Raw genomic sequence first — 23783 nt, forward strand, 5'->3', positions numbered from 1 at the left:
TTACAGCCCCTTGTATTTTAAGGAAACTGGGAGTTACCTGTGTATTCCAAAAACAGACAACATACTATTTTTTCCAAACTTTATTTTGATCTACAAATACAGTACAAAAATAGATTTTCTTCTGAACATAGTTACATGAAAGCCATTTTCTTACATCTCCTACTCTGTGACAATGTCTAAATTATTTTCCCCTCCATTTTTGAAGAGACTGTGTCAGTGGTCTTTAGATACATACTGCCAAAGACAGATCAGTATTTCTACTACAAAAGTGCAATAAAAGCTTATGTAGATTTAATATTCCTCTCTCAACAGATTTTTAACGCTATGGTATTGGATCACAAGAATTCTGTGGTTCTAGTGAATTTTGTTCCATCAGTGAGATTTAGCCAGTTTTATGTGTTTTGCTCCAGAAAAGGATCTTGATAAGCAACAGAAGCAAATATATATATATTCAAATTGCTTAAGAAGACATATTGAAGCCTAAGCTGGTAATAAGGACAGGGCTTCTCCCTTCCACAGCACAAGATTTCTGAGAGCAAATAAAGATGGCAGGCTCAAAAGCCAAACTTGCATTTTGTAATGTAAGTACTCTTTAGAAAATACTAATTCTTCCACATTCTGATTTTCGAGGTTTGTTTTAGATCTCAAAGGAAGTGTTTCCCCCTTGAGACAGGCCAGAACTCTACCTCACCACTGATTTGGGTAAGCTATGGATCAAAGCAGGCATCAGCATTCCTTTGGCCACCTCTCTGCAGACATAAAAAGCAGCTGGATGCTTCAGTTCTGAGCAAGCAGGAAAAATAAAAACAAGAAAAATGGGAAATGAGACTGCTGATGACAGGAGTGCCTCAGGAAACTCAACTATTAGTGCTGAGTGATACAAAAGAGAGCAAAAACCCCAACAAAGCAAAGTGATCTTGGGAGGTGCAAGGTCCAAGGACAAAAGGAAGAATCTGATACCCAAGTGATACCTGTGATCTCAAAGGAAACTGGACACTGAATTAGGTTGGTCCCTGCCTGCTCAGAAATACAAGTGCAGAGGAAGAACCCAAGGCCCTAACTGGTAAAGGATACTTTTATAATGACTATGTTTCCTGCACCTGAGAACACCAAAGAAAAGCTTGTGATCACAATTTCTCAAAAGGGAACAACTGAGCTGCTTCTCCTCTCTTTTCTCGCTTGCTCTTTTTGGTTTTTATCTCTTCTTGTTTCTCCAGCTGGCGGTTCTGGGGCCAGTACATGGCTGTGTTCCCCACTGTGCTCTCTGAGCTCGGAGCTCCTTCTTCATCAGAGGAGAATCCCCCTCCTTTCTCTGTCTCAGGTGCTGATGGCTCAGTCTGGAAAAAACAGGTGTGAAAATCAGAAAGTCACTCTAAAAATCACTGCCCCTTTCTAAAAGGGCTTGTCTTTGGTCACAGTGACACTGAGTGGCCTTACAAGAAGTTGGTTGCTCTGGTTTGGACTTTCCACCCAAAATGCTTATATTTCTCATCACTAAACATTCTTGCAACACAAGCATTTTTGACAACAGAAGAATAAACCAATCTGTTTTTAAAAGATCAGGCTTTTCATCTTCTTGCAAAAAAATTTAAGAACTAAAACATCTAGCTAAAAGAAAAAGTGCCCTACTCTCCATCTGTTAGCTACATGCTTAGCATAGAGGAATAAATCTAGGAAGATGCATGACAAAACAGAAAACAGTAATAAAATTAAAAGCATTTATTCCTTTTTAAACAGTAACAAATCTTTGATGAACATGACCACACTGAACTTCTGGCCTAGCTTTTTTGACTAGCTGAAGACTTTTGAGCAACTACAGTCTGGAAATTTTATTCTACAGTTAAAATAACCGGTAGAAAAAGAAATTACTAATAGAAATGCAGGATACCTTGATGGAGTAGCGTTGCTTCAGTCTCTCTCTGATGAGAAGTCCTTTTGTCAGCAGCTTCCAATTCCCCAGAGCTCTTTTCTCACGTTTCTGTGGGGGATTGTTATGGGAAAGGGAAAAATTTACTACTGTGAGTTTCAATGTATCTATGGACACAGAATAGGAAAGCTTTAGGATTTTTAAACTGTCATCAAAAAAGCCTCGTGCTTGTTGCTTACACAGCCCACTCTGTTTGACTGCCCACTTTCAGTGAAATTTACTTTGTAACAGTAAGGAAGCTGCAAAAATAATTCTCACCTCCTTCTCCTTCTTTTCTATTTCTGCTTGTTCATTCTCCCAGGCAGCAACAAGGACCTCTTTATACTCCTCACACACCACATAGCCATCAGTACTAGGAAGGAGAACACAATCCTCTGTCAGCTGTAAGAAGGCAAAAGAAAGGGAGCAAATGTCTGCTGACCCAGCCCAAAAGCTACTGTCTGTCTCAAAGGATCTACAACAGCTCCCATGTTCCCTTTAACACAAGATACACAAATTCTGCAGGACATCAACATCCGACAGGTGCAACAAAGCAGCTTTTACATACACTGGGTGTGAGTAGCCTCCATGAAAATCAAATCCAGTGATGGCTTGAGCACAGTCAATGTTCAACTTCCGTGCCACTCTGTTGAGGTTTGGCAGTTTTAGCTGCACACAGCCCACAGGTAACATGGATGGCAAGAAGAGATACACATTTCCATATTCATTCCGAGGAACCTGTTATGGCAAGATTAAAGAGAGATGGTGATAATCCTGCTTTCTGGAGAGAGGTGAAAATACCTGCTGCAACTCAGGGACTCTCCCCTCCTGAGAGTATTCACTCCAGTACTCAATCAATATTCACATGACAAGGTAGATTTTAGCTGCACGGTTATCTCCTAGCAATGTCCTCTGCCCAAGCTTTGCTACTCAGGCTGTAATGCAGAGAATTAGCAAGGCAAAACATGGGCTAGGAAGATCAGATCAACAAAATGTTGACTTTAGCAGTCTGCAATCACAACCTTTCAAGTGAGTACTTGTGAGAGAAAGCCTCAGTAAAGTTTTGACTATTTCCTCCTGTGAACATTCACCTCTGAACTCTTAATCCCGAATCCAGATATTACTGACTGATCTCACGTCTGAAACGTACAACTTCTGGATCAACAAAGCCCAGAGCTCCACACAAACCCCTTCCTTTAGCAGCAGCCCTCTGCTTTCCCAGCTACCTTTCCATCCACTGCTATGGGAGGCTGATACTCCTCTGTCTGCCAGCGGCCGAACAGCGCCAGGTCCTCCCGGTCCCGGTTGGCCGGCTCTGCCAGGCGCGCCTTCCTCGCCCGGTTGGAAAATCCTTTCACCATCTGCAAATACAACAGCCAGGCCTGGAACATCACAAGAAGCTGGCAGTGGTTTCAGGTTTTCCTAGGACACCAAAGGAGAAGGTTCTGGGAGAGGAGAAATGCTATTTTTCCTAGCTTCAATATCCATTGCCTATAAATGACAACTCTTGGCACCTGTAAGCAACAGGCAGAGATCCAGCAGTGCACATAAAACACTGGGATGCCTCTGGAGAAAGTGAAAAGGCAGCAGTTCTGCCAGATACCCTTGGGGTGGGAAAAAAACAAAGCTGGGCTTTGGGCAGGATGTAGGAACTGCAGGCACAGCAGGCAGACAGTACAGCTACCACAAACCATGCAAGCACGTGTGAAATCTAAAGACAACAAAAACTAAAACAGAACTGAGGTTGAGCTTTAGAGGGCAGATGGATTGCACAGGAGGAAGTCAAACCCTCTTACCTTGTAAGGCACTTCTCCAATCCTCACCACTCGAGCTTGCTTCAGCCAAGTGTCCCTGGAGTGCAGCGTGTGTATACAGTCTCTGAAAAGGCCAGAAAGAAGCAAATGTAAGAGTTTTCAAGTCATCCCTAACAGATCCACAATAAACTTATATTAGGAATAATAAAAAAACTGTATCTTAATGATACACAAATGCTGTCAGAGCAGCTAAGTGCCTCACCTGTTTATGCATGAGGCCTGAGACTACTGCTGATACCATCATGCAAATTAGCTCTCCAGTTACAAAGATCACAGATGCATGTGATATTTAACTCACTCACCTGGAGTAGACAGCCTCTCCCCTGCAGTACCCCAAGATAGCAGCTGTCTCAGGATAGATGGCCTGGAATTTCAAGAGGTGCCTCTTCAGTGCATAGAGAGGGTGGTTTTTGTACTCTCCAATTGCTGTTGGTAGAGGTTGATCTTGAAGCTTCACTTGAAACTGTAAGAATTATACAGAAAAGAGTAATTTCACAACTTTTTCACCACCCTCTGTAAGAAAATAAGAATGAATCAAAAGAAAAAAAAACGCCAGAAACTTAGCAGAGGAGCCAACAGACCAAAACACTCTTGCTGCAAATAAGTACTTAGATGGGTACCCTGACCTATGTACTTCAAAAACTATCTCTGAGAAGAGTAATGCTAAACACCACACAAACTTCACTAGTAAGTTTCCAGCACAAGCTGTGCAGTACTTCTGCTATGCAAACTTGTCTGAACAACCTCCGTCATTTCATATTATTTCAGTTTACCACTGCATGTTCCCTTATATTCAATCTCAACATTTCAAGTTCAAATACAAACCTCCTTCCTCATGGAAAGAGACTTCTAATGCTTTTTGCCTGAATGAGGATCCAGGGACTGGACTCCTGGCACTACATGCCCTGAACAACCTACTGCCATTTACCTCATTTTCTTCCTTCTTGTCTCTCTCCACAGAGGGACTTTCATAGGGCTGCAGTGTCTCTTCCCACCACTCTGGGTCCACACGGCTCTTCCTTGTTGAGGTCATCCACACTGGGTCATATCTTTGTGTCACATCCCTGACACTCCCATCGTTGTCAAACCCCACAACGTAGAAAAGTGGCTTTGTGGCATGTGCAAAGCACAGCTGGGGCTGGCCCACATTGCCATGAACACAGTCTACACAAACCCACTTGTCCTCAGGCTCAAGGAAAACCTCCAGCCACTGGTCTGTGCCCATGGCTTTCCTCACTTCCTGCTGTCCTTCATCCTCATCACTAGAAATGATTTTGTTTCTCTTCTTCTTTGCTTGAGGCAAGGCTGGAGTTGTACTTTTTGCTGACTTAGCTCCACACAAATTTTCTGATTGCCTTGTTTCTGAAGTCTCAGTTTTTGACCTTTTCACAGCTGTCAGTTTTAAATTCTGGGAGGCCTGTGAGCTTCTCCTCCTCTTAGGGACACTTTCAAAATCCTCATCAGAGACATCACTCTCCTCCTCTGAAAGCTCAAAGTCCGAAGCACTGCCCTCATCACTTCCACTCTCTTCCTTGTAACACACTTTGGAGGCCACTCGTCTCCGGCGGTCATTCTTGGGCCTGACTGGCACATCTTTTTCTGCTGGACTGCTCTCATTCTTTGATTCCTTCTGCTCCTGGCTACCTTTAGTCAGCTTTGACTTTTGTGTCCTTTTGGTCTGGGCAGTTTTGGGTTTCTTTGGCTCCTTGTTGTTTTCTTTGCTCTCTGAGGATTTCTCATCCTGCTTGGCTTTTTTGCAGGGGCACGCTTTTGCCACAGCTTTGGGTGTTGTGGCAAAACTCTCCTGTCCCTCAGAGGTGCTGCTGTGAGACAGCCTCTTGGATGAGCTCTTTCCCTGCAGGGAAACAGGCCAGGTCACTTTTATCACCACAGCTAAGAATATGGTAAAAAAAAGACTGAAATCAGCCCAAGGTTCATGCAGATCTAAGGTTGGCAGACACAGTCAATTCATTTGAAAACTTCAGGCAACAGGCTGCAGAGAGGTGTACTCATGCAGCAAGAGTTGCCATGTAAGTTTTAAAGAAATGTAAACCCACTGAAACGTTAAGAAATCTTTGCTGAAACACAGAAATTAATGGCTTTTTTGAAGAAGAAAATTAAAAATTAAGGGTGTGCACTTTCTGCAATGTAGACAGAACCTTGGTTCATGCAGTAAGTGATTCACTGTAAGCTATAATAGCCAGAAAGTTTTTTTAATCCTACTAAATCAGTGACCTATTCCTTATTCCACACAAACAACAAAAACTACCTTTGGTCTTGTCTCCTTGAGAGGAATAGGCTGAAAAGACAGCACGAGGCGACACAGCAGTTGTAAAGCTCGCAGAATAATTAAAAATATCTGCAAAACAATTTAAATTGTCATTTAATCACAGGAGATCTCGAGATAAAAATACAATAAAAATAAAAAGCTGCAGAATCACTTAAGTCCCCAATCTGCTTTCTTCAAATCCACTCCTCCCACCACTTTGTGTATGACACAGCATCCAAACTCACCAACTAACCAACCCTGCACTTCCCAGTCTCTTACATGAACAAGCTCCTCCTCATCCTGTGCAGCATAGATGGCAAACCTCCTCTCCAGTGTTGACTGAAGGGGCTCTCCTTTTTCAGTGGAAAGCTCATCATTGACAGTGAAGGTTCCAACAAACCTGAAATACAAGACACCTGCTTATTATCCAGTGTTTGTGACTGTACTCTTAAACTTGAGGTCACCCTCTCCTTCTCTAAAAAGGACAGCCCCGCTCACCCTTGTACACAAAATTTAAAAAACCCTTTTGCTAGTTACAGTTACCCTTCTCCCTGAACCCTTGCTCTACATGCCATCAGAAGGGAGTTTTACCATTTCACCAGGTTGGAAAGGTAGACAAGGCCCACTTGGCCTGCAGGCACCTGGGTGAAGCGTGCGGGGACGATGGACAGAGCGATGGCGAGGAGATCTGGCTGGCTGCAGATCCTGTTCCTGTAGAAACCATTTGCCAATAAACACAGCAAGTGAACCTGAGAGAGAAGAATTTAAAAGTGAGTTCGCAAGAGATTTTCCTTATTGGAACTACTGCCCATGGTAAAGCAAAGAATATTTCACTGCTCCTTTTAACAGAGGTGACAATGAAGCCTCCTAAGCACTCTCAGTGCTGTCTTCAGAAGACAGCAAAGCACTGAAGTTTTTGCAAGTGTCTCCTGCTCTACACATCTGGCAGTTTAATCCCAACAGAATGAGAAGATATCCCTCTATGGAGAAATATACATCCTACTCACATATTCTTTGAGGCAGAATTTTACTAACACAGGCACTGGTGTTTCCAATTCACAGTTTAAGAGGAAGCTTAATGAGCATCTGTCAGGACTACAGATTCTTTATTTTTTCGCTTCTAGCCATTCTAACTATTTTATAAAAATTAGTTTCTTTTGATTACAAATCAGTTCAGACACCTTTATGCTCAATTTCTTCCCTGCCATGCTTCACTGTGACAAATACCTTGTGTGTGTCCTCACGAACCTCCTTGCTGAAACGTTTCATCATTCTCCGAAGGTACATCTCAAACTCAGCCTTTCTTTTTTCTCTGCAGAAGATTACAAAATAAAGGGATGTTATGGGATTTCTGTGGACCTGCCTTTCTTGATTCCTGAACTGGGTCAGTTCCCAAAGAGAATCCATCCCAGACAATCTTCTGTGCACACTTAAGGAAAGGTTTAGTGACAGGCTAAGTTAACAGGCTGTTAAGGGTTTGCAGTAACACAATGTCATTCACCCATAGCTCTCCTTGCAGAGATCTCCTGCTGTCCCTTCAGGGAAATGGAGACAGTAAAACACAATGGAGTTATACACTTGATTTTCAAGGAAGCTGAAAAGCCTCCTCCATTCCTGCCAACTTCCACTGAAGATTTTTGGTAGAGCTGTCAGTGTGTAAACTGTTCTTCATCCCACAGCCCTCCATCACTCCAACTCAATGGTCTGCACCAAGTGGAGATTTTCACCTGAACACAGCAAGTCAGTGACAGTCAAGACTTGGAGTATTTTTAACTTCAGCCTTTAGCAGCCCTCCACCACCTCCCTGTTCTTACCTCCTCTCTCTTTTCTTCGCCTGCTCTGGGGTTTCAATCTCTATCTCGACAGGATTGCTTGGCAGCCCCACTGATGGAAGAGCAGCAGCTTCTTCTAACTTATCTGTAGCAGGTTCCTGAAGTTCTGTAAAATAAAATATTAAATTATAAGTAACCATGGAATAGATTACCAGGGAAGACTGATGATTGGATAAAACCTATGTTTTCCTTCTCAAGTGTTCAAACAAGTTTAAATAGAACACATCCAGTAACTGTGAGCTCTTGGATGTTCCATAACATTGTGTGTGCTAAGTTATTTGAAATAACTGTGGGATGCTGGACACCTGCTGTTGAAGAATCACAAGCACTTTAAAAGTGCTTAACATGAAAAAATATGCAATTATTACCTTCCACATCCTCCCACTCATCTTCACTTTCATCATCATCATCATCGTTGTCAGTATTGTCTTCATCCATCTCTTTTTTAACAGGAGATTCTGTCTCTAATTTCATCTCCTTCTGAGGATGCTTCAGTGAGTCACTGTTGAAATCATCAAAACAGTGGTAGCATCAGGAAACAGAGGTGCTTGTTTATCAAAGACTAAAAATAGGGAAATAAATCAAGCATGACCTCTGCATCAGTAACAACAGACTGAGTATTTGACAATCAAATCACAGAAAGAAATAATTATAACAAAAAGGTCTTATAGACTTGAATGATAAAAAAATTCACCTGCATGTTTCCTCTTTGATACAATTCTCTTTATTTCTAGCATTCTTTTTACTTTCTTTTACTTGTGATTTTGCCTCTTCTCGTTTTGAAGGTTTGGAAGTTTTTGCTGAGTTGGAAACTTCAGTACCACAATCATCTCCCTTTTTCCTAGCTGGAGCTTTTGAGGTCTTTTTTATACTGGGCTTTTTCTCTTCAAAATCATCTGCACGTGACAAAAGAAATTAAGATTAATGTTAAAGGATGGAGTTTCATCTCCATGGCAAACTGAAACAACATCTCCAGGGACTTCATTAGAGGCAGCTTCAGAAGAACGAGAGCACTCTCAATGCTGAAGATGTCATTGTTTACAAATAGGCGGGATGTGAACAGTGAGACTATCTGGAGGGAAATACTTACGTAACTCACAAGAGGTACTTAAAGACTCCTGTAGTCCTACCGATGGAGTCGGCAGAAAACCAAGCATCGTGCCTGCCACTCGCAACAACTTATCACGGCGTGACTCTGCTCAGGAGAGCGCGGCCGAGATGAAACAACCCTGCACGGGCTGCTCAGCCTTTGCAACGTGCGGGGCCGCCTCAAACGGGTTTAACGCCCAGGATCTGGGGCACTGATCCCACCACAGATAACAAACACAGCCGATAACCCAGCCGATAACCCAGCCGATAACCCAGCCGATAACCCAGCCGATAACAGCCGCTCTCCAGCCCGGCGTGCCGTCCTTCCCGAGGTGCGCTGTCCCCGCTGTCCCCGCTGTCCCCCACCCCGCGGCCGGAGCGGCCCGAGAGGCGGCGGTGGCGCAGCTCCGGCCCGCCACGACCTCCCTACCGCACTCACCCTCCTCCTCCTCCTGCTCCTCCTTCTCCTCCTTTGGCAGCCTCCCGGAGCGCCTCTTTTTGGCGGCCGCGGGCCGCGGCGATGCTCGGCGCTTTCTGGCCATGGCGCTGCAGGCTCGGGCAGCTCCGGCCCAGCCCCGCTCTACGGAGGGGAGGGAAGGGAAGGGGAAGGGGCCGGGCCATAAAGTCTCGCGGGCGGGCACGGGAGGTGGTTTGAAAGATGGCGGATGAGGTGGACCAGGTGAGCGGCTCTCGGCGCTTTCAGCTTTTTCTGCGGCTGCAGGGGAGGCAGCTCCGGGCGGCGCGGCTGGGCCGGGCCGGGCAGGGCACGGCCGGGTCCCCCGTGAGGCGCGGCCCCGGGAGCGCTTCCCGTGCGAGGGGAAATTCCCGTTCGGCCGTGGGGCTTGTGTCGCTGCCGGGGCGCGGGCAGGGCTCGCTGCGGGCCCGCTGACCCCGGGCACTGCCCGGGGGGGAAAGGGGAAAAGCTGCCGAGGGCAATGCGCTGGGTTCTGAAGGACGGGGGTAGCTAGAACGGAAATATGGGATATATATGACATATGGAAGATCTGGAGGAGGTCCTCACCCTTTTTTAGTTGTGATCCTCGCAGTGCGCCTTTCTCGCACCACGGGGCCTCAGGCCGCTGTGTGTTGGGGTTTCACGGCAGCCTCGGGGCCCGGCCTGGCTGCTGTGCGGCCCAGCGAGGGCTCGGCAGCGGGGAATGTGCGGGGCAGGGTGCCTGAGAACCTCTGAGTGTGTGCCCGTGTTAAAAATAGCTTAGAAGCTGTTGCAAAATAGTTAATAGGTCGTTAAGCACGTACTGTTAGTTTGGTCGTGGTAAAAGAGGTTAAAAGAGTAGTTATAAGAAATAGGGTACTCAACGTGCCTCAGTAAAATGCAGCACCCCCCAAGCGAAATGAGCCAGCCTGGACAGAACTGTAATGGGCTAATCAACCGCCTTAAACCTTCATGCAAATGAAGAATCAAAAAGAAATCAACCCAAAGGGACAAAAAACAGGACAAAAAGGGGCTTCTGACCCGCTGAATGTGTGCCTCTCCATCTGGGACATCGCTGCTGAAAAGAAGCCCCAGCGCCGGCGCTGCAGCACCCTTGACAGGAACGCTCCTGCTCGGCCCACGGGCCCCCTTGCTTTAGGCTTTTCTTTTGCTTATAATAAAAGCTGAAATCACTTTAGTACCGAGAGCCTGCTCCCATTTTTATCACCCGGGTACTGCCCTGTGCTGGCACCACTGTCAGCATGGTTTTGGCTGGTTCAGCTGCACCGTGCCATGGCACAGCTGTGCTGCTGGTTCCTGCAGTGTAAACTGTGGCTGCTGGTAGGAAAAAGGGTTCACAGAGTTAGAAAATGGATTGTGTTAGAAGGGACCCTAAGGATCATCTCGTTCAGTCCCCCTGTGTGTGAGGAATGATTTGCTGCAGACAGCTGAAATCTTTTGACTCACATTGCTCAGGGCTGGTAAGTGTCAGTGGAGTGGTAAATCAGCAGCACTCAGGTTCACCAGGATGTGATGGAATGATTTGAAGTATTTGCACCTGTGTTTTCACTCCTTTGTTTTCTGTGTCTCACAAAAATTGAGGAATGGAAAAGTTCACCAGCTTCTTCTGTACAAATAATGCTTTTGTTTATTTTTTTTTTTTAGCAACAAACAACAAATACTGTAGAGGAGCCACTTGATCTCATCAGACTCAGTCTAGATGAGCGAATCTATGTCAAAATGAGGAATGACAGAGAGCTTAGAGGCAGATTACATGTAAGTAAAACTTTAACAACGTTGTCATGCTCATTCAGCTAAGCACTGGGCAGGCTGTTAAACAAATTTACCTGTAATATTCCACTGGTTGTTGAAAAAAATAATTTTAAACATGAGTAATTGCATTTCATGCTTGAAAATGCAGAAGTGGTTGGAGGAAGTAGCTTAAGAATTGTCTTAGTTGCCATAACTGTAATGTGATTGGTGAAAAAAATCTCATTTCGTCAGTACTTTGTCAGCTGTTAACTGCTTCCTGAGAAACTCAAGAGATGTATTTTGTTTTTCTTATCTCCTGAATGATACCAAGCAACTGATTTCACTGCTTTTGGCTTCTGTTTCTCTGTGAAATAAGCAATAATGCTGCAGGCCTCTTCATGTGATGTACCCTGAGGCCTCTTCTAGACTGAGGTCATCATTATCATACAAGAATCCCTGAAGGCACACCCTGGGAGGTGTGATGGGACAGGTGCTCAGCTGGGTTCTCAGATTCTTGCTTTCTGTTAAGTCAGAGTGCTGTGCTCTGCTGGGGAAGAGAACCAGTTATCCCATGAGTTAACTGGGCCTCATCTCCTTTGGAAACACAAAGATAATGAGGGATCCATGAGGGACACATGTAGTTTGCAATGTATTTTTGTAAGGATTTTGGGACATGTGTTCAAGGTTTTGTAGCACTGTATGAGAAGCAGCTTTCATACCCTGTAAGTTGCCCCAGGAAATCAATTCCAGGAGGCTGGACTGGCAGCAGTGTGGAGCTGCTTTAGTGTTAACAAAGTCTGTTTGTCTCTGAGGTCTTGTAAGTGCTCTCACAGAATGCTTCAGAGCTGTTTCCTGCAGGTGTTTCAGTAAATGTAAATGTCATGCATTCTTTTTCCTGCTGCAGAGTTCTCATTTGTTTATGTTTGTGTTGAGTTGTAACTAGAACTGATAGTGCTGTGTTTTGGTCAGACTAAACTGTTTATGTCTGAGAGTCCTGCTAAAATTCTCATTTTAAAAAAACTCATGTTTGAAGTTTGGAAAATATAGTAAACTAAACTTAATTTCTACAGGCATATGATCAGCACTTAAATATGATTTTGGGTGATGTGGAAGAAACTGTGACTACAATAGAAATTGATGAAGAAACCTATGAAGAGATTTATAAAGTAAGGACTAAAAAAGGAGTTAATTTATCCTCACAGTTTTTTTTTTTTTTTTTATTTAAAACTACACTGTGTTATATTGTTAAAGTAGTTATTGCTGACTGTTTTTTGAACCAAGCTCTAACAGGATTTGGACAAACTGTTATGGAAGTACACAGGACATCTAGAGACTTGGTGTTAATTGTTTTGATCTCTTTAGCTTGCCAGAACATTGAGTGTTTGTTGGAGTTGTTTCAGGTGTGTTTTTATGACATGAATGCTTTGTAAATGTAAACTTCTCTTTCCTTCTTCACAGTCTACCAAGAGGAATATTCCCATGCTCTTTGTCAGAGGGGATGGCGTTGTGCTTGTAGCTCCTCCACTGAGGGTTGGTTGAAGCAACAAAGGACTTAACCTTCTTGGAAAGTTCCAGACTTTTGGACAGTGGTTCATGTTTCAATCATGTCTCAAAATTCTGTAAATGTTTTTTATAGGATATTTTTGTCAGTTCTTTTGAAAAGGGGAGGGGAAGGGGAACCAGTTTGTCTTGCAGAAAGTACATTTCAATTGAAGCAGTGTAAAACCCCACTTGATCTCAGAATTAATGTAAACTGCTGTAAATTGCATTCCTTGTCACATTCAGTAAAAGAATCCCTATTTTTTTTTCTATCTTGGCGGTAGCACTGTCTTTTTTTTGTTGTTTTAAATAAATTTTGGTTTGTCTTTGAGGTTTGATTTGTCATGTTTTTTGTGTTGGTGGGGGTCTGTGTTCTTCCTTAGAGCTAGTGCTTTATTAGATTATAGTATCAGCCTCACAGTCAAAGAAAGCAATATCTTCAGTGGGGTGTTTTAACTTCTGTCCTTACTAATACCCAAGTCTTGCAGATTACTGGTTTTGGAGACAACACTACATCAATCAATGTGATTTATGGCTCTGTGTTCAAATTTGTGATGTGTATCCTCATTGTAGGGAAATGGTGTTTATATGAATCTTCCACCTAAGATGAAGATGGGCTTCAGTGCAATGTTTTCAGATATTTTCATTGTGGCTTTGTTAACAGTTGCAGTTTGCAAGGCCATAAGTAGAGACTGAGGTTGTTGCTCACATGCTGTTGAGTTGCCTGCTGCATTCATTTCCCACTGTTTGTACCATGTTTCAGCTCTTGAAGACATGAAATTCTGCTGGATGCCTAAGGATGCTCATAAATTATCTGTAGTGAAGGTGCACTAGGACCTGAACAAAGCTCTTTTTTAATGCATACTTTCTCATGCCCACCTTGTTTGCAGTTTACTTTCCTTCTTGTATGAAAAAAGGACATTCTGCTATAATTATGTTTTAGAGTTATATGAGAGATGTAGGTCTCCACTTCCTACAAAGCTTGACTTTTGATTTCAACTTAATTATTTAGGTTCTCTGTAGGGTTAGCAAAAGCAGCTTACTCTGGCACTTTCTCCTACAGTTAGAAATCTTCATAAAAGGCTGTAGCTTGAGGCAGTGCTGAGGAATTCAAGGTCTGCCAATAATTTTTTTTCTCCATTCCTTCTTATACTTGAATTTTTGTATTGGAGGACTGACATGATACTCAAAATGCTGTCAAATCAGGAATTTCTACCTTAATCAATTTTAGAATTCATATCTGTTAATAACACTGGTAGAGTCTGAGAATGACAATGGATGTGAGTCCCACACATACCCTTTACCTGAGCCACATTTGCCAGCATAACACAGTTATCTGTATGTACAATATTTTTATATGACAGGATATCAGCACAGTGGAAAAGTCAGCTCACCTACATAAATCTCTGGAAAACTCATTAAAAATTATCTCTTTTGTTACTTGCTACTTTTTAAGTGAGAGATCGTGGTGGTTGGCAGCTCAGTTATTGTCTAATTGATTTCTTGGGTATTTACTGCCTAATGATAAAGATCTGTTATTGTTTTGTGTTACTTAAGTGACCAGTAGCATCCTTGATCCTCTGATTTGAAATGAGCTGTCTGGAGCAGGAGCCAGTCCAAGTCTCTCCATCATAAATGTGGATTAAAAAAAAAAAAAAAAAGAAAGAAACAAACATCCTTTCCCAAACAAACAAACCCCCACCAAAACAAGAAAACAACAGAAGAACATCACCCTAAATGAACTCCTGAAAAAACCAAACAGCAAACCCTCCCAAATAAAGTTTTAAAAATCCAAAGCATTTCAAAAGTTTTTTGCAGTCTGGTCTCTTTCATATTGTTCTTCCTACTTTTTGATCATATGTTTGCTGTATTAACCATTTGTCAAGATATCTATTCCTGATGAGTTTGAAAAATAATTTATGTTAATTTTCATTTTATATTTTCTCAAGGTTTCTCAAATCTCAAGGCCTCTTCATATTGTCTTATGTTTTCAGTCTGCTAGAACTTTTAATATTACTGAACATCTTGAAGCTTGGCTTTTTATTTCTAGCAGCTTTTTAGACACTTGTAGCCTTCTGGTAAGTTCTAGCCTTTGGACTGCATCTTTTTTATAGATGACAGAATAATTTTTTAGTTTTTCCTTAAAGAATTTCTGTTCTTCCTGAAAACATCTCGCTCTTGGGAGCTCTTTTTTAACAAGACTATTACTATACAATTCCTTTTATCAGGAGTGCTGATAGAGTTAAACCTCTGGTGTCCTGCTGTTTTTGTGAGTGTTTGCTATCTTGAAATTTCTCTGTGGGCTTGTGAAATTGATTTTTGGATCTGACTACTGCAGGGCACTAGATGGTGCTGCTTTTCCTCAAATTCAAGCTTTGTTGGCTTTAATATTTGTAGCCTGTGTCAACAGGCCCTGTACTTGTCCAATTAGTCATTTGTTTTTAATTGGGATGACACTTGCCGACAGTTTTAAATTAACTCTGCTGCTCACCCAGAAGTAAAAATCAAAATATGTTTTGATGTTTATGTAGGCACAGAGCAAGTCCCCACAAGAGTTAAAGTGAAGCAGTGCATGTGCCTTTGTCAGAGGTTAAGATGCACGAGCTCCAGGCTGGCAGCTTCTCTCAGAGAAGAATTAGCTGAAGAATTGCACCATACAGAATAAACTGAGGTTGGCCACTGTGCTGCTGAGCCCTGCTTGGAGAAGAACAGCCCTTGTGTTGGTTCACAAGGTGGCTGCTGCTGCACCCACTGATTCAAGTGCTGTCCACTGCCTTCACTGGAGAACTCCACTGCTGCTCAAATTCAGCAGAGGGGAACTGCCTGCACTTAGGTGTGTCTGTACATTAACCTCCTGAAGAGACAAATATTTCAGTTTATTTCAAGTCACCACTGCTGCTGCCTTTTTTTTTTGACCCATGAAATTAGATTTTGAATCCATCCTACGTATTTGAACAAGATATAATTATGTTCTAGGCCATGTAGGGTTTGAGGGAACGTGTTTTGTTTGGTTTTTTTAAAAGTTGAACAGGGATTACATTATATGTTTCATTCCTATTCCCTAGCACAGGACAAGCCCAGGATTTGGACATTACAGTTGTAGTAAGCCCTGAGCAGTGTGAGCATTGGCAGGCTGCTGCAGGGATTCAGGGCTGGAAAAGCAGGACAGTATTGACCATGTTGGGAATTCTGCAACAGCACTTTCTCCTCTTGGTGCTTCTGTTTATGTTCTGTAGATTTCATTGGAAATCTATCATCTGAAATACTTAAGAGAAAGAAACTAGCAAGTCTTCTTACTAGATTTCCCTTACTAGAACCAGAGGACTGGGAAGGGAGCAGATTCAGTGCAAGATGACAAATGCTGTGCATTGTTTTTTGAACTGATGATGATGATGATGACATGTACAGAAAATCCCATCAGACTTATTAAGGTTTTAAGGCATTCATGCCAAGATCACTGATGGGCTGAATACATCATTATGAGGGTGTAGGACTCCCATGTTTCTAAACAGGAAGCTCCTTTCATATGCTAAACAAAAAGAATGGGAAAGAAAAATAGAAAGTTCTGCAGAAAACTGAAGCACAGTGTCCAAGCCAGCCTTTTTGGGGGGGAAGAATGGGTGGAAGGAAGAGAATAGATGATGTGGGTTGGAGCGGAAAACAAGAACCACTGACGGAAAAAGATGCAGTCAGAAGCCTTGTTCATGAGTGAGTATTTTCATTGTTGCCCAAATTAGTTTGAATGGAAGAAAGGCCCACTCCCAAATTTTGGAAACTTAGTCCAAAAAGCCTATTGAGTTGTACAATGGCATTTGATCAGTTTATGATGTGATTGCCTGCACCAGCAGGGGACGAGGCAGGCGTGCTCGCTGTCTGGCTGGGTGGACAGGCTGCTGCAGAAAGCACTGCACAAGGGCTGGGTAATGACTGACCACAAAGAGGGGATTTAGCAAAGCTTTCCTCTGGGTGGCACATGGTAAACGTTAATATTTGCTTTCTCAAGGTGCACATGGAAGGCATCAGGATATTCAAATGGAGGAATATTTTGCGACTTTCTCTGTGGTTTTAATAATGAAAATTGCTCTAGATTTTTAGAATCAGTTATTTAAATAATTTTCTGATAAGGACTTATGTTTTACACACCTGGGCTGGCTAAGCATGGTGGTCTTGGGTCTCAGTCTGTTGGTTCATGTCACCCAAAGCCCATGTCAGTGCCTGCAGTAGATGATGTAGTCCTCTAGCCTGTTTCTGGGTGATTTGAGCAGGGAACTTTCACCAGGAGCTTTAAACAAGCCAAAGCTGGAATTTCCTAAACTCTTCTGCAATAGTGGATCAATTTTAGCCTCTAAAGGAAACCTTAGTGCTGCAGGCAACTTACTCCTGTTCCTTTCTCACAGCACTCAGCTATGGCACAGAAAAATTATCATCTTTGTGGGTAAGAGAGGCTGCAAAAGCCTTTGCTATCAACAGCACAGTTTATTATGTGATTCGTAGTCTAATTGCTACCTAACAGAACTCACAGTTGTGGCACTGCTGCTACAGTAAATTTTCGTTTGCTCTTCTTGAATCCACTGAAGTGTTGGGCAGTAAAACCTCCAGTCTGGTGCATGCACATCATGGCATCAAGTGTGTGTGTCACTGGAGCTCATCACTTAATGCTGATCAGGGTGAAATGGTGTGTAAAACTTTGACCAAGCAACTCATATAATTCCTTTCCCAGTCTATTCTTGGGCCATCACAAGAACTTTCAGGTAAGCAAACTATTTCCATTTAAAAAGAAGAAAAAATGCTGCTCTGAATTTATGTTAAAGTATGTAGGATATTAAGGATAAATCCTGTAGTTTTCTTTATGGAATGCATTATTGAATTGTTCAAGTGCCTTCAAATTTTGAGCAGGGAAAATTTGAAACAAGTAAATGGTGCTCCAAATCTTGATTTCTTTAAAAAACTGCTGCAACAGATGACTTTGTCACTCATCCTTAGCACATAATTGCAATGATTAAGTTGCCTTTTTATGCTGTAAACGTGACACGTTAGCTGACTGAATTATCTTTTTCCAGCAGGTAACTGTTCCCAATTCATCCTGTGCTGGAGGTGGAGTGGCAATGCAGCATGTTGTAATTTGTTCTATAGCACCTATATTTAGTACTTTTTAGTAAAACAGTTGCCTCCCCCAACTGCCCAGATGTGTTCCAGTGGTTAGGAGCCTGAGGAAGAAACGAGATATCAACAGATAACATCTGAGAGCTAATTTGATTTGTTCTACATTTGTAATGCATTCCTCCAAGCTAAATTCTTGTTGACTGACGTGCTGCTCATAAAAGGCAAGAGATCCAAAGCTCCACTGCAGCCCAGGAGGATACACTGTAGTTAAGTTGAACAAAATTCTCAACAACTTTCTCAAACCAAACGTTCGGATCGTTGTTGCTGCCTGTGGGTGTAATTCAAATATTCAGAACTGTTTCTGAATTAATGTGGTCTTATCCATAAAGCACAGGCTCTAATCTCAGTGGAGATTTTCTAACGTAATGGAGACTGTTTTAATGTTTAAATGTTAAGCCTTTATATCATCCTTGCCCTGCATTCATTCCCTGAAAACCAGCAGTGCTGTTTGCTTGCAGCTTCCAGGTTTGCAACATCCTGTGGGTAACACAAGATCTCTGTCCTCTGTACTCAATCCTAGAGCCAGCTGCTGCTGCTATTTTTGCTTTCTTGAGACACTGTGATGCCCATACAAGGATTTTTTTCCCTCTCTCATGTGCAGTCTCATGAGTTAAGGGAAAATACTTTACATGTCGTGTTTCAGGTACTGAACATGATGTTCACTTTAAATTTCCATTACTTTTGGTTTCCTCTGTATTTTTTTAATACTGTTGTCCTGCAAACAGGGTAAAAGATTTCATTCTTGTGAAGGGCTCTGACAAGCTTCCCCAATGGACATTTCTCCATCTGACTCTGGTGCCAGCCTTGATACAGCTTTGAAGAGCAAGGGAAAATGTCCTTCACATGTCTCAGCTGCACAGAGAGAAATTACAGAGAGCAACAGTCCCACCATCACACTTCCTACAGAGATCTGCTGGTTCCTGACCAGGCAGGAATAAATACAAAGAGTTAAGAAGAACTGAATGTGATGTGATTTGTGGTCTCAAAAAATAATTCCCAGGAGTTATACAGAATCTATCCCCACTCATCATACTCAGCCTATTAGTGAAGCAAACCCTTCATTCAACATGTGACACTTAAAAGACTGTTGAGTTGAAATTTGATGTGAACATTCAATAAGTTGTTTGTTTGTTTTTTTCTTACTTTATCAAGAGATATTGACCCACAAATAATACAGCAGAATTGTGAGATGCCTACACAGAGAGGTTGTAAACAGAGCATGAAAATATATGATGTAAGCAGCCAATTGGCCTCAAGCAGTTTTTTCTCTTTCATGGGCTCTGTTGCATAACTGTTCCCTCCAGCCTGGCTCCAGCATTTATGGGTTGGATGGTTATGTGAGAAACTAATCAGGGCAGTTTCTACTTCTAAGGACTAGGAAATTTTTGAGGATTATGGAAGCTCTGCATGTAGTAATAACATCCAGAGAAGCAAGGGTTAATTTCCATAGGATTCCATCCCAGAGTTTCCTCCAAATAAATGCTCTGTAAGTTAGGAATGAACTTAGTATTTTGTGTCCTTTGAGCTGTAGCTTGGGGCAAGAGCTTTATCTTATTTATATATTTTTTCCTTTTTTTTATTGTTCTGATAGTCGAGGGAGTTGTGTAGGATGACTGCTAATCCTGGGTGTGTGTCTAAGAGAAGCACAATTACTGCAGGTCATGCTGTCCTAGTACAGATCCCTTTGGGTGTTAGGTTGCTTATTAGTCACCCTTCTATCACGACATCCTTTGTCTCCAACAAAAAGCCATGGCAGGAATGCAATAGCAAGAGAAGGAGGATTGCTTCATTCATAAATCTGAGAGCATTTTAAAAGGAGGCTATAAATTATTGTCTAATTTCTTTCATCTGAAGAAAAGAAAGCAGGATATTACAATTAAACATTTTGTCCAAGGTTGCATGCTGAGCCCATGGCAGAGCTGCTAACAGGGTACAGCCCTGTCCTCTGTGAAGGGTCTCAAACCCAGGAATGCTGCCTGGCCAGGAGTACATGGATCTTTGTTTCCACTGCTCCACTGCTAACATGGAGAACACTGGAACCTCCATACTGAAAGCATTGGAGGAGGAATTTAACTGAACCTACAGGATAAAACGTAGTTTTGTTCTAGACATAAAGCAAACAAAATCATAAATGTTAGAGTATCAGTTTCAGTTTCCATGTGGGTTTAATACTAAGAAGATGAAAAGATATTTTTGGGTATGAGACTTAAAAAAACCCCAACAAAACCAAAAAAAGGATCAATCCTGAATAGCTCCATCTCTAATCTCTTTCTCTAGAGAGAGAGAGCTGATGGTTGATCAGACTGTTACAAAGTTCAATTCAACAAAAGGTAATTCAAACGACAGAATAGACTACTAGGCTAAGAAACAAGATGTGATTCTCAAGATCTGGGAACGAGAAATTACAAATTTACTGTAGTCCTTTCTTATTCTGTTACCGTAGAATAAGAGTTATTTATTAGCTAAATAACTCAGATGTCATGAACACACTGCTACCTCTAGAAGGGTTTTTGTCCCAGTAGCTTTGGAGCTACTCTAGGTAATCATCTGACTCAACTGGAACTCCTGGCATGCAAACTCTGTTTGTAGCCATTTCACAGGGGAATGGAGAACTTGTCTGCAACATTTTTTATTAGTAAGATACCATATCTGTATTAATCATAGTTATAACTTTTCACTGGCAATCTGGGAAAGTAGATTATGATACCAGATCTCTTCATTACATTCATACCATGAAGTCCTGCAAAGGTTTTACAGAGATGGAGCTGCAGCTTCATTTATCCAAGCTTCCTTTTTCCAACACTCCTCCTTATTTAACACTGGGTTGTGAAATATAAATTATCTACCATGAAAATTCCCTTGATTATGTGAATTTTTGCATGATCATATTCCTTCAGATATCTTCACACCCAAGCAGATACTTGATTTCCAGATGAACTTGGAGAGATAGGAGGGACATGCTCCAAAACATACTTGGTTTGTATTTTTTAGTGACTTGTTAATATTAGCATGGAAGATATGGGAATAAATCACACTGGACTCCATTTTCTTCATGGTGGAAAAAAGCCCCTCTTTATTCACATAACTAATTTTTATACAGTTTTACAGACCTCCTGTGTGACTCCAGTTGGTTAGGAGCTTTCTTGCCAATTACTTTATTGGTTAGTAACAAGTTGTTATTCTGCATTAATTGGTCACTCAAACTCTTGGTTTGTACGTGCAGGAAAAGTTCTTTGTGAGAGATAGTTTTCATTTTCCTATCCATGGTGTAAACACAGTTTATACAGGTGCAAGCTGTTTTTCACCCAGGTGTAGCTTGTTATGCTAACGAGCTGCTCACACCAGGATTGCTTTCACATGGAGCTTGCAAAGGGCTAGCCTGACAAGGCCAGCCATTGATTCCAGGAGAGCAGGCTTCATTTTATGAGGCTTTCTTTAGAATTTTTCTACCTTACTTCAACAGGACATACATCACATGAGAATGGAGTTTGTCAGGAATCACCAAACTGATGGGTGAGTACGTTCACTATTCATTACTAATTCCTGAATAAGAAGCAGCCCTGTGGGAGCTGTGCTGGTTACAGAACTTGCACCTTGATCTCATCCTCTTGAAGTCCAAATGAAGCCCCCAGCTCCTGAATGCTTGCACAGTGAGCTGCCAGCCTCCTCAGTTGTGGTGTGACAGTGCAGCTGGTGGGGATGCAGGTCCTGGCATGTGGAATGCATTGGGATGGAGCACTGCCTGTTGGGATCCTGCAGTCTCTGTGGGCTGTACCTTGGGGTGCTCAAGATGAAAGCTTCAGCAGTGTGAAGCTCTGCGTGGGCTGTGTTTGGCCACAGGCTATGCTCACCATCCCTCGTGCTCACTGGAATGTGGAACTTTCCAGCCTCATGCAGATTATGTTTGGTTTTTTTAACTGTTTAACAAAACAGAACTTGTAATTTTCTGACCCTAAGTGGGAGTCACTTAAAATGCATTAGTCAAGGCGAAAGGAATTTCCCTTTCACCCATGGCTCACACTAAACTCATTCTAAGCTCTTTTATGTTGAGAAACTGTCAACTGGACCATCTTCCCTGGAGTGGTGTTGCCAGGCATTTTTCACTTTAGACTGAGGCTGTTACACAGAAACTCTGCATATCCCTTGGGTGTATTTTTACACAAGTGTGAACTGCCCACTTAGCTTTGTGCCTTCTTTGAATTGTGATTGATAAATCACAGCATCCCAGCTTATCCTTTGTGGCTTCACCAAAGAGACTTAAATAAATTCTGGATGAGTTTTACCTTTTAGAGAAATGTGGCAAGCAATTGAGGAGAATCTCACAGCTGGAAAAAATAACCCTTCTAAAATAAACCATAACATACACTGGATTACAGTGTCAAATAATTTTCAATAAGGGTTCAGACTATGAAGTACATTTCTGGTAAATTCCAGCTTTTTCAGCACATTGATAATAGCTTCATCCTTCTCTCTGTAGATCTCTCTCCATATTTAAGTCCTGTTGAAGGTAGATGGACATTCATTTTCAAAATTCAGTGTTAGATCATCAAAATTTCTACTGGTTTTGGCAGCATATCCTGTCTCAGACAGAATGTTCTATTTAAATCTGTAGAGGACAATGTACAGTGTGGGTTTAGAGGAGCACAAGCATGTGCCCATCTCCTCACCTTCCAGACCAAAGAAATACAAGTGAGGTTGCTCTTATCCTTACAGACAGCATCTAGAAAGGCACAAAGAGCAATCATAACAGGAAATATTCTCAATATGGGATTGTGTGAATGACCAGATGCTATGGAGGAGGGAAAACTCTGTGTGCAGCAGTTCTGCCTTGTGTAGCTTTGTGGCCTTATCGACCTGATGATCCATGGAAGTGGAATATTTCTTTTGTTTTTCTCCTAGAACTGCTCTGATCAATAGACTTCCCAATAGTTACACGATGGAATGACAAAAATGGTCCTGTTTCCTAAGAAATGTCTCTGGTGGCAAAGTTTTTAAAGGTCTGGGAGTTTCCCTATTGTATTTAATGGGGCTTTTGGCTCATAAACACATTAAACAAAGAAACAATAGATCCCTAGGGGAATTTTAAAAGCTGAAGTGTAGGAGCTTTAATAATATTATGAGGACCTAACATGTCTGATGTGGGAACTTAAATCTGAGGCAAGAATTATGAAAAGAATGTTCAAAGTGACGATTTAATTACATGATTTATTGTTAATAGTTTATTATTATATATGCAGTGCCAGGGGCACTCCTGGTGCTTTGCACATGATTACAGAATAGCAATTCCCAGATCAAAAATCTTGATCATGCAATCTTTATTCATGTAAGTATTCCCATGGTGCCTGATCTTGTTCCCTGTTAAAACTCAATAGTCTCCCCAACACAGAGCATCATAGACAATTAAAAGAACTTCAGCAAGAGAACACTGATTAATTATCCTCTCCAGAATGCTGCATATTTTGGTGCCATATATTGTATGGAAAAAATATATCTATTGTGTTTTAGCAAAGCTCACATTTTTCTGCAGCTTTAATTCTCAATTACAGTGTCAGCAAATATTAAGATCATTTCCATGATAGAAGTAGCTCATTTCTGGAAGAAAAAAGTTCCCTGACTTGTCCCCATATGCTTCAGACCCTGTTGAGTTAATGGTGTCAATTTATTTGCATGTAATTGTTCCTTCAGTGACCAGTATAGAAAGTTTCACCTTCAAAGACAGATGCTGAATGTGAAATACTCCTGCAAGCTATGCAGATGCTGAAATCTCTGTTTGCAGAAGGTTTTGCTTTTCTTTGTTTCATCCTTTGCTGCTTTGCACTGCCCTGGAAATGGCACCAATGAGAAATGCACTTAGATGGTTTTCCTGATTCTTCAGCTGAAATGGCTGCTGTTTATCCACTGGGTTGCTGCAGGCAGCCACAGAAGTGAACACAGCTTGTCCTGCCATCCTTTGGCTTTTGTCTTTGAGACATAACAGTTCTGGTGG

The 23783-nt window shown here is 42.0% G+C and overlaps 2 protein-coding genes across 2 annotated transcripts; one reads left to right on the plus strand and one right to left on the minus strand.

Moving 5' to 3' along the window:
• Positions 1-65: 65 nt before the first annotated feature.
• Positions 66-9482, minus strand: XPC (XPC complex subunit, DNA damage recognition and repair factor). The gene is made up of 16 exons (XM_063164800.1): positions 9350-9482; positions 8516-8717; positions 8190-8323; positions 7804-7927; positions 7217-7301; positions 6581-6738; positions 6269-6389; positions 5990-6079; positions 4649-5575; positions 4023-4183; positions 3703-3784; positions 3133-3267; positions 2475-2644; positions 2186-2279; positions 1889-1978; positions 66-1337 (listed from the first exon to the last, which is right to left on the minus strand). The coding sequence occupies exons 1-16, from the start codon at positions 9450-9452 to the stop codon at positions 1128-1130; spliced, it is 2886 nt and encodes a 961-aa protein (XP_063020870.1). The 5' UTR covers positions 9453-9482; the 3' UTR covers positions 66-1127.
• A 57-nt stretch (positions 9483-9539) lies between these two features.
• Positions 9540-12965, plus strand: LSM3 (LSM3 homolog, U6 small nuclear RNA and mRNA degradation associated). Its single transcript, XM_063164307.1, has 4 exons — positions 9540-9589; positions 11009-11119; positions 12166-12261; positions 12554-12965. Exons 1-4 carry the CDS (start codon positions 9569-9571, stop codon positions 12632-12634), a joined length of 309 nt encoding a protein of 102 aa, XP_063020377.1. The 5' UTR covers positions 9540-9568; the 3' UTR covers positions 12635-12965.
• The last annotated feature ends 10818 nt before the right edge of the window (positions 12966-23783 follow it).

This window comes from Melospiza melodia, chromosome 10 (assembly GCF_035770615.1).
Source record: "Melospiza melodia melodia isolate bMelMel2 chromosome 10, bMelMel2.pri, whole genome shotgun sequence".
NCBI classification, from domain to species: Eukaryota; Metazoa; Chordata; class Aves; order Passeriformes; family Passerellidae; genus Melospiza; species Melospiza melodia.

Bases quoted from the DNA above. Each gene is read 5' to 3' on its own strand.
- LSM3 (XM_063164307.1), top strand. From the start codon at position 9,569: ATGGCGGATGAGGTGGACCAG. The intron at 9,590-11,008 runs GTGAGCGGCTCT...TTTTTTTTTTAG, and splicing joins TGGCGGATGAGGTGGACCAG to CAACAAACAACAAATACTGT. The intron at 12,262-12,553 runs GTAAGGACTAAA...CCTTCTTCACAG, and splicing joins CCTATGAAGAGATTTATAAA to TCTACCAAGAGGAATATTCC.
- XPC (XM_063164800.1), bottom strand. From the start codon at position 9,452: ATGGCCAGAAAGCGCCGAGCATCGCCGCGGCCCGCGGCCGCCAAAAAG. The intron at 3,268-3,702 runs GTAAGAGGGTTT...TTGTATTTGCAG, and splicing joins TTGGAGAAGTGCCTTACAAG to ATGGTGAAAGGATTTTCCAA. The intron at 1,979-2,185 runs GTGAGAATTATT...AATCCCCCACAG, and splicing joins TAGAAAAGAAGGAGAAGGAG to AAACGTGAGAAAAGAGCTCT.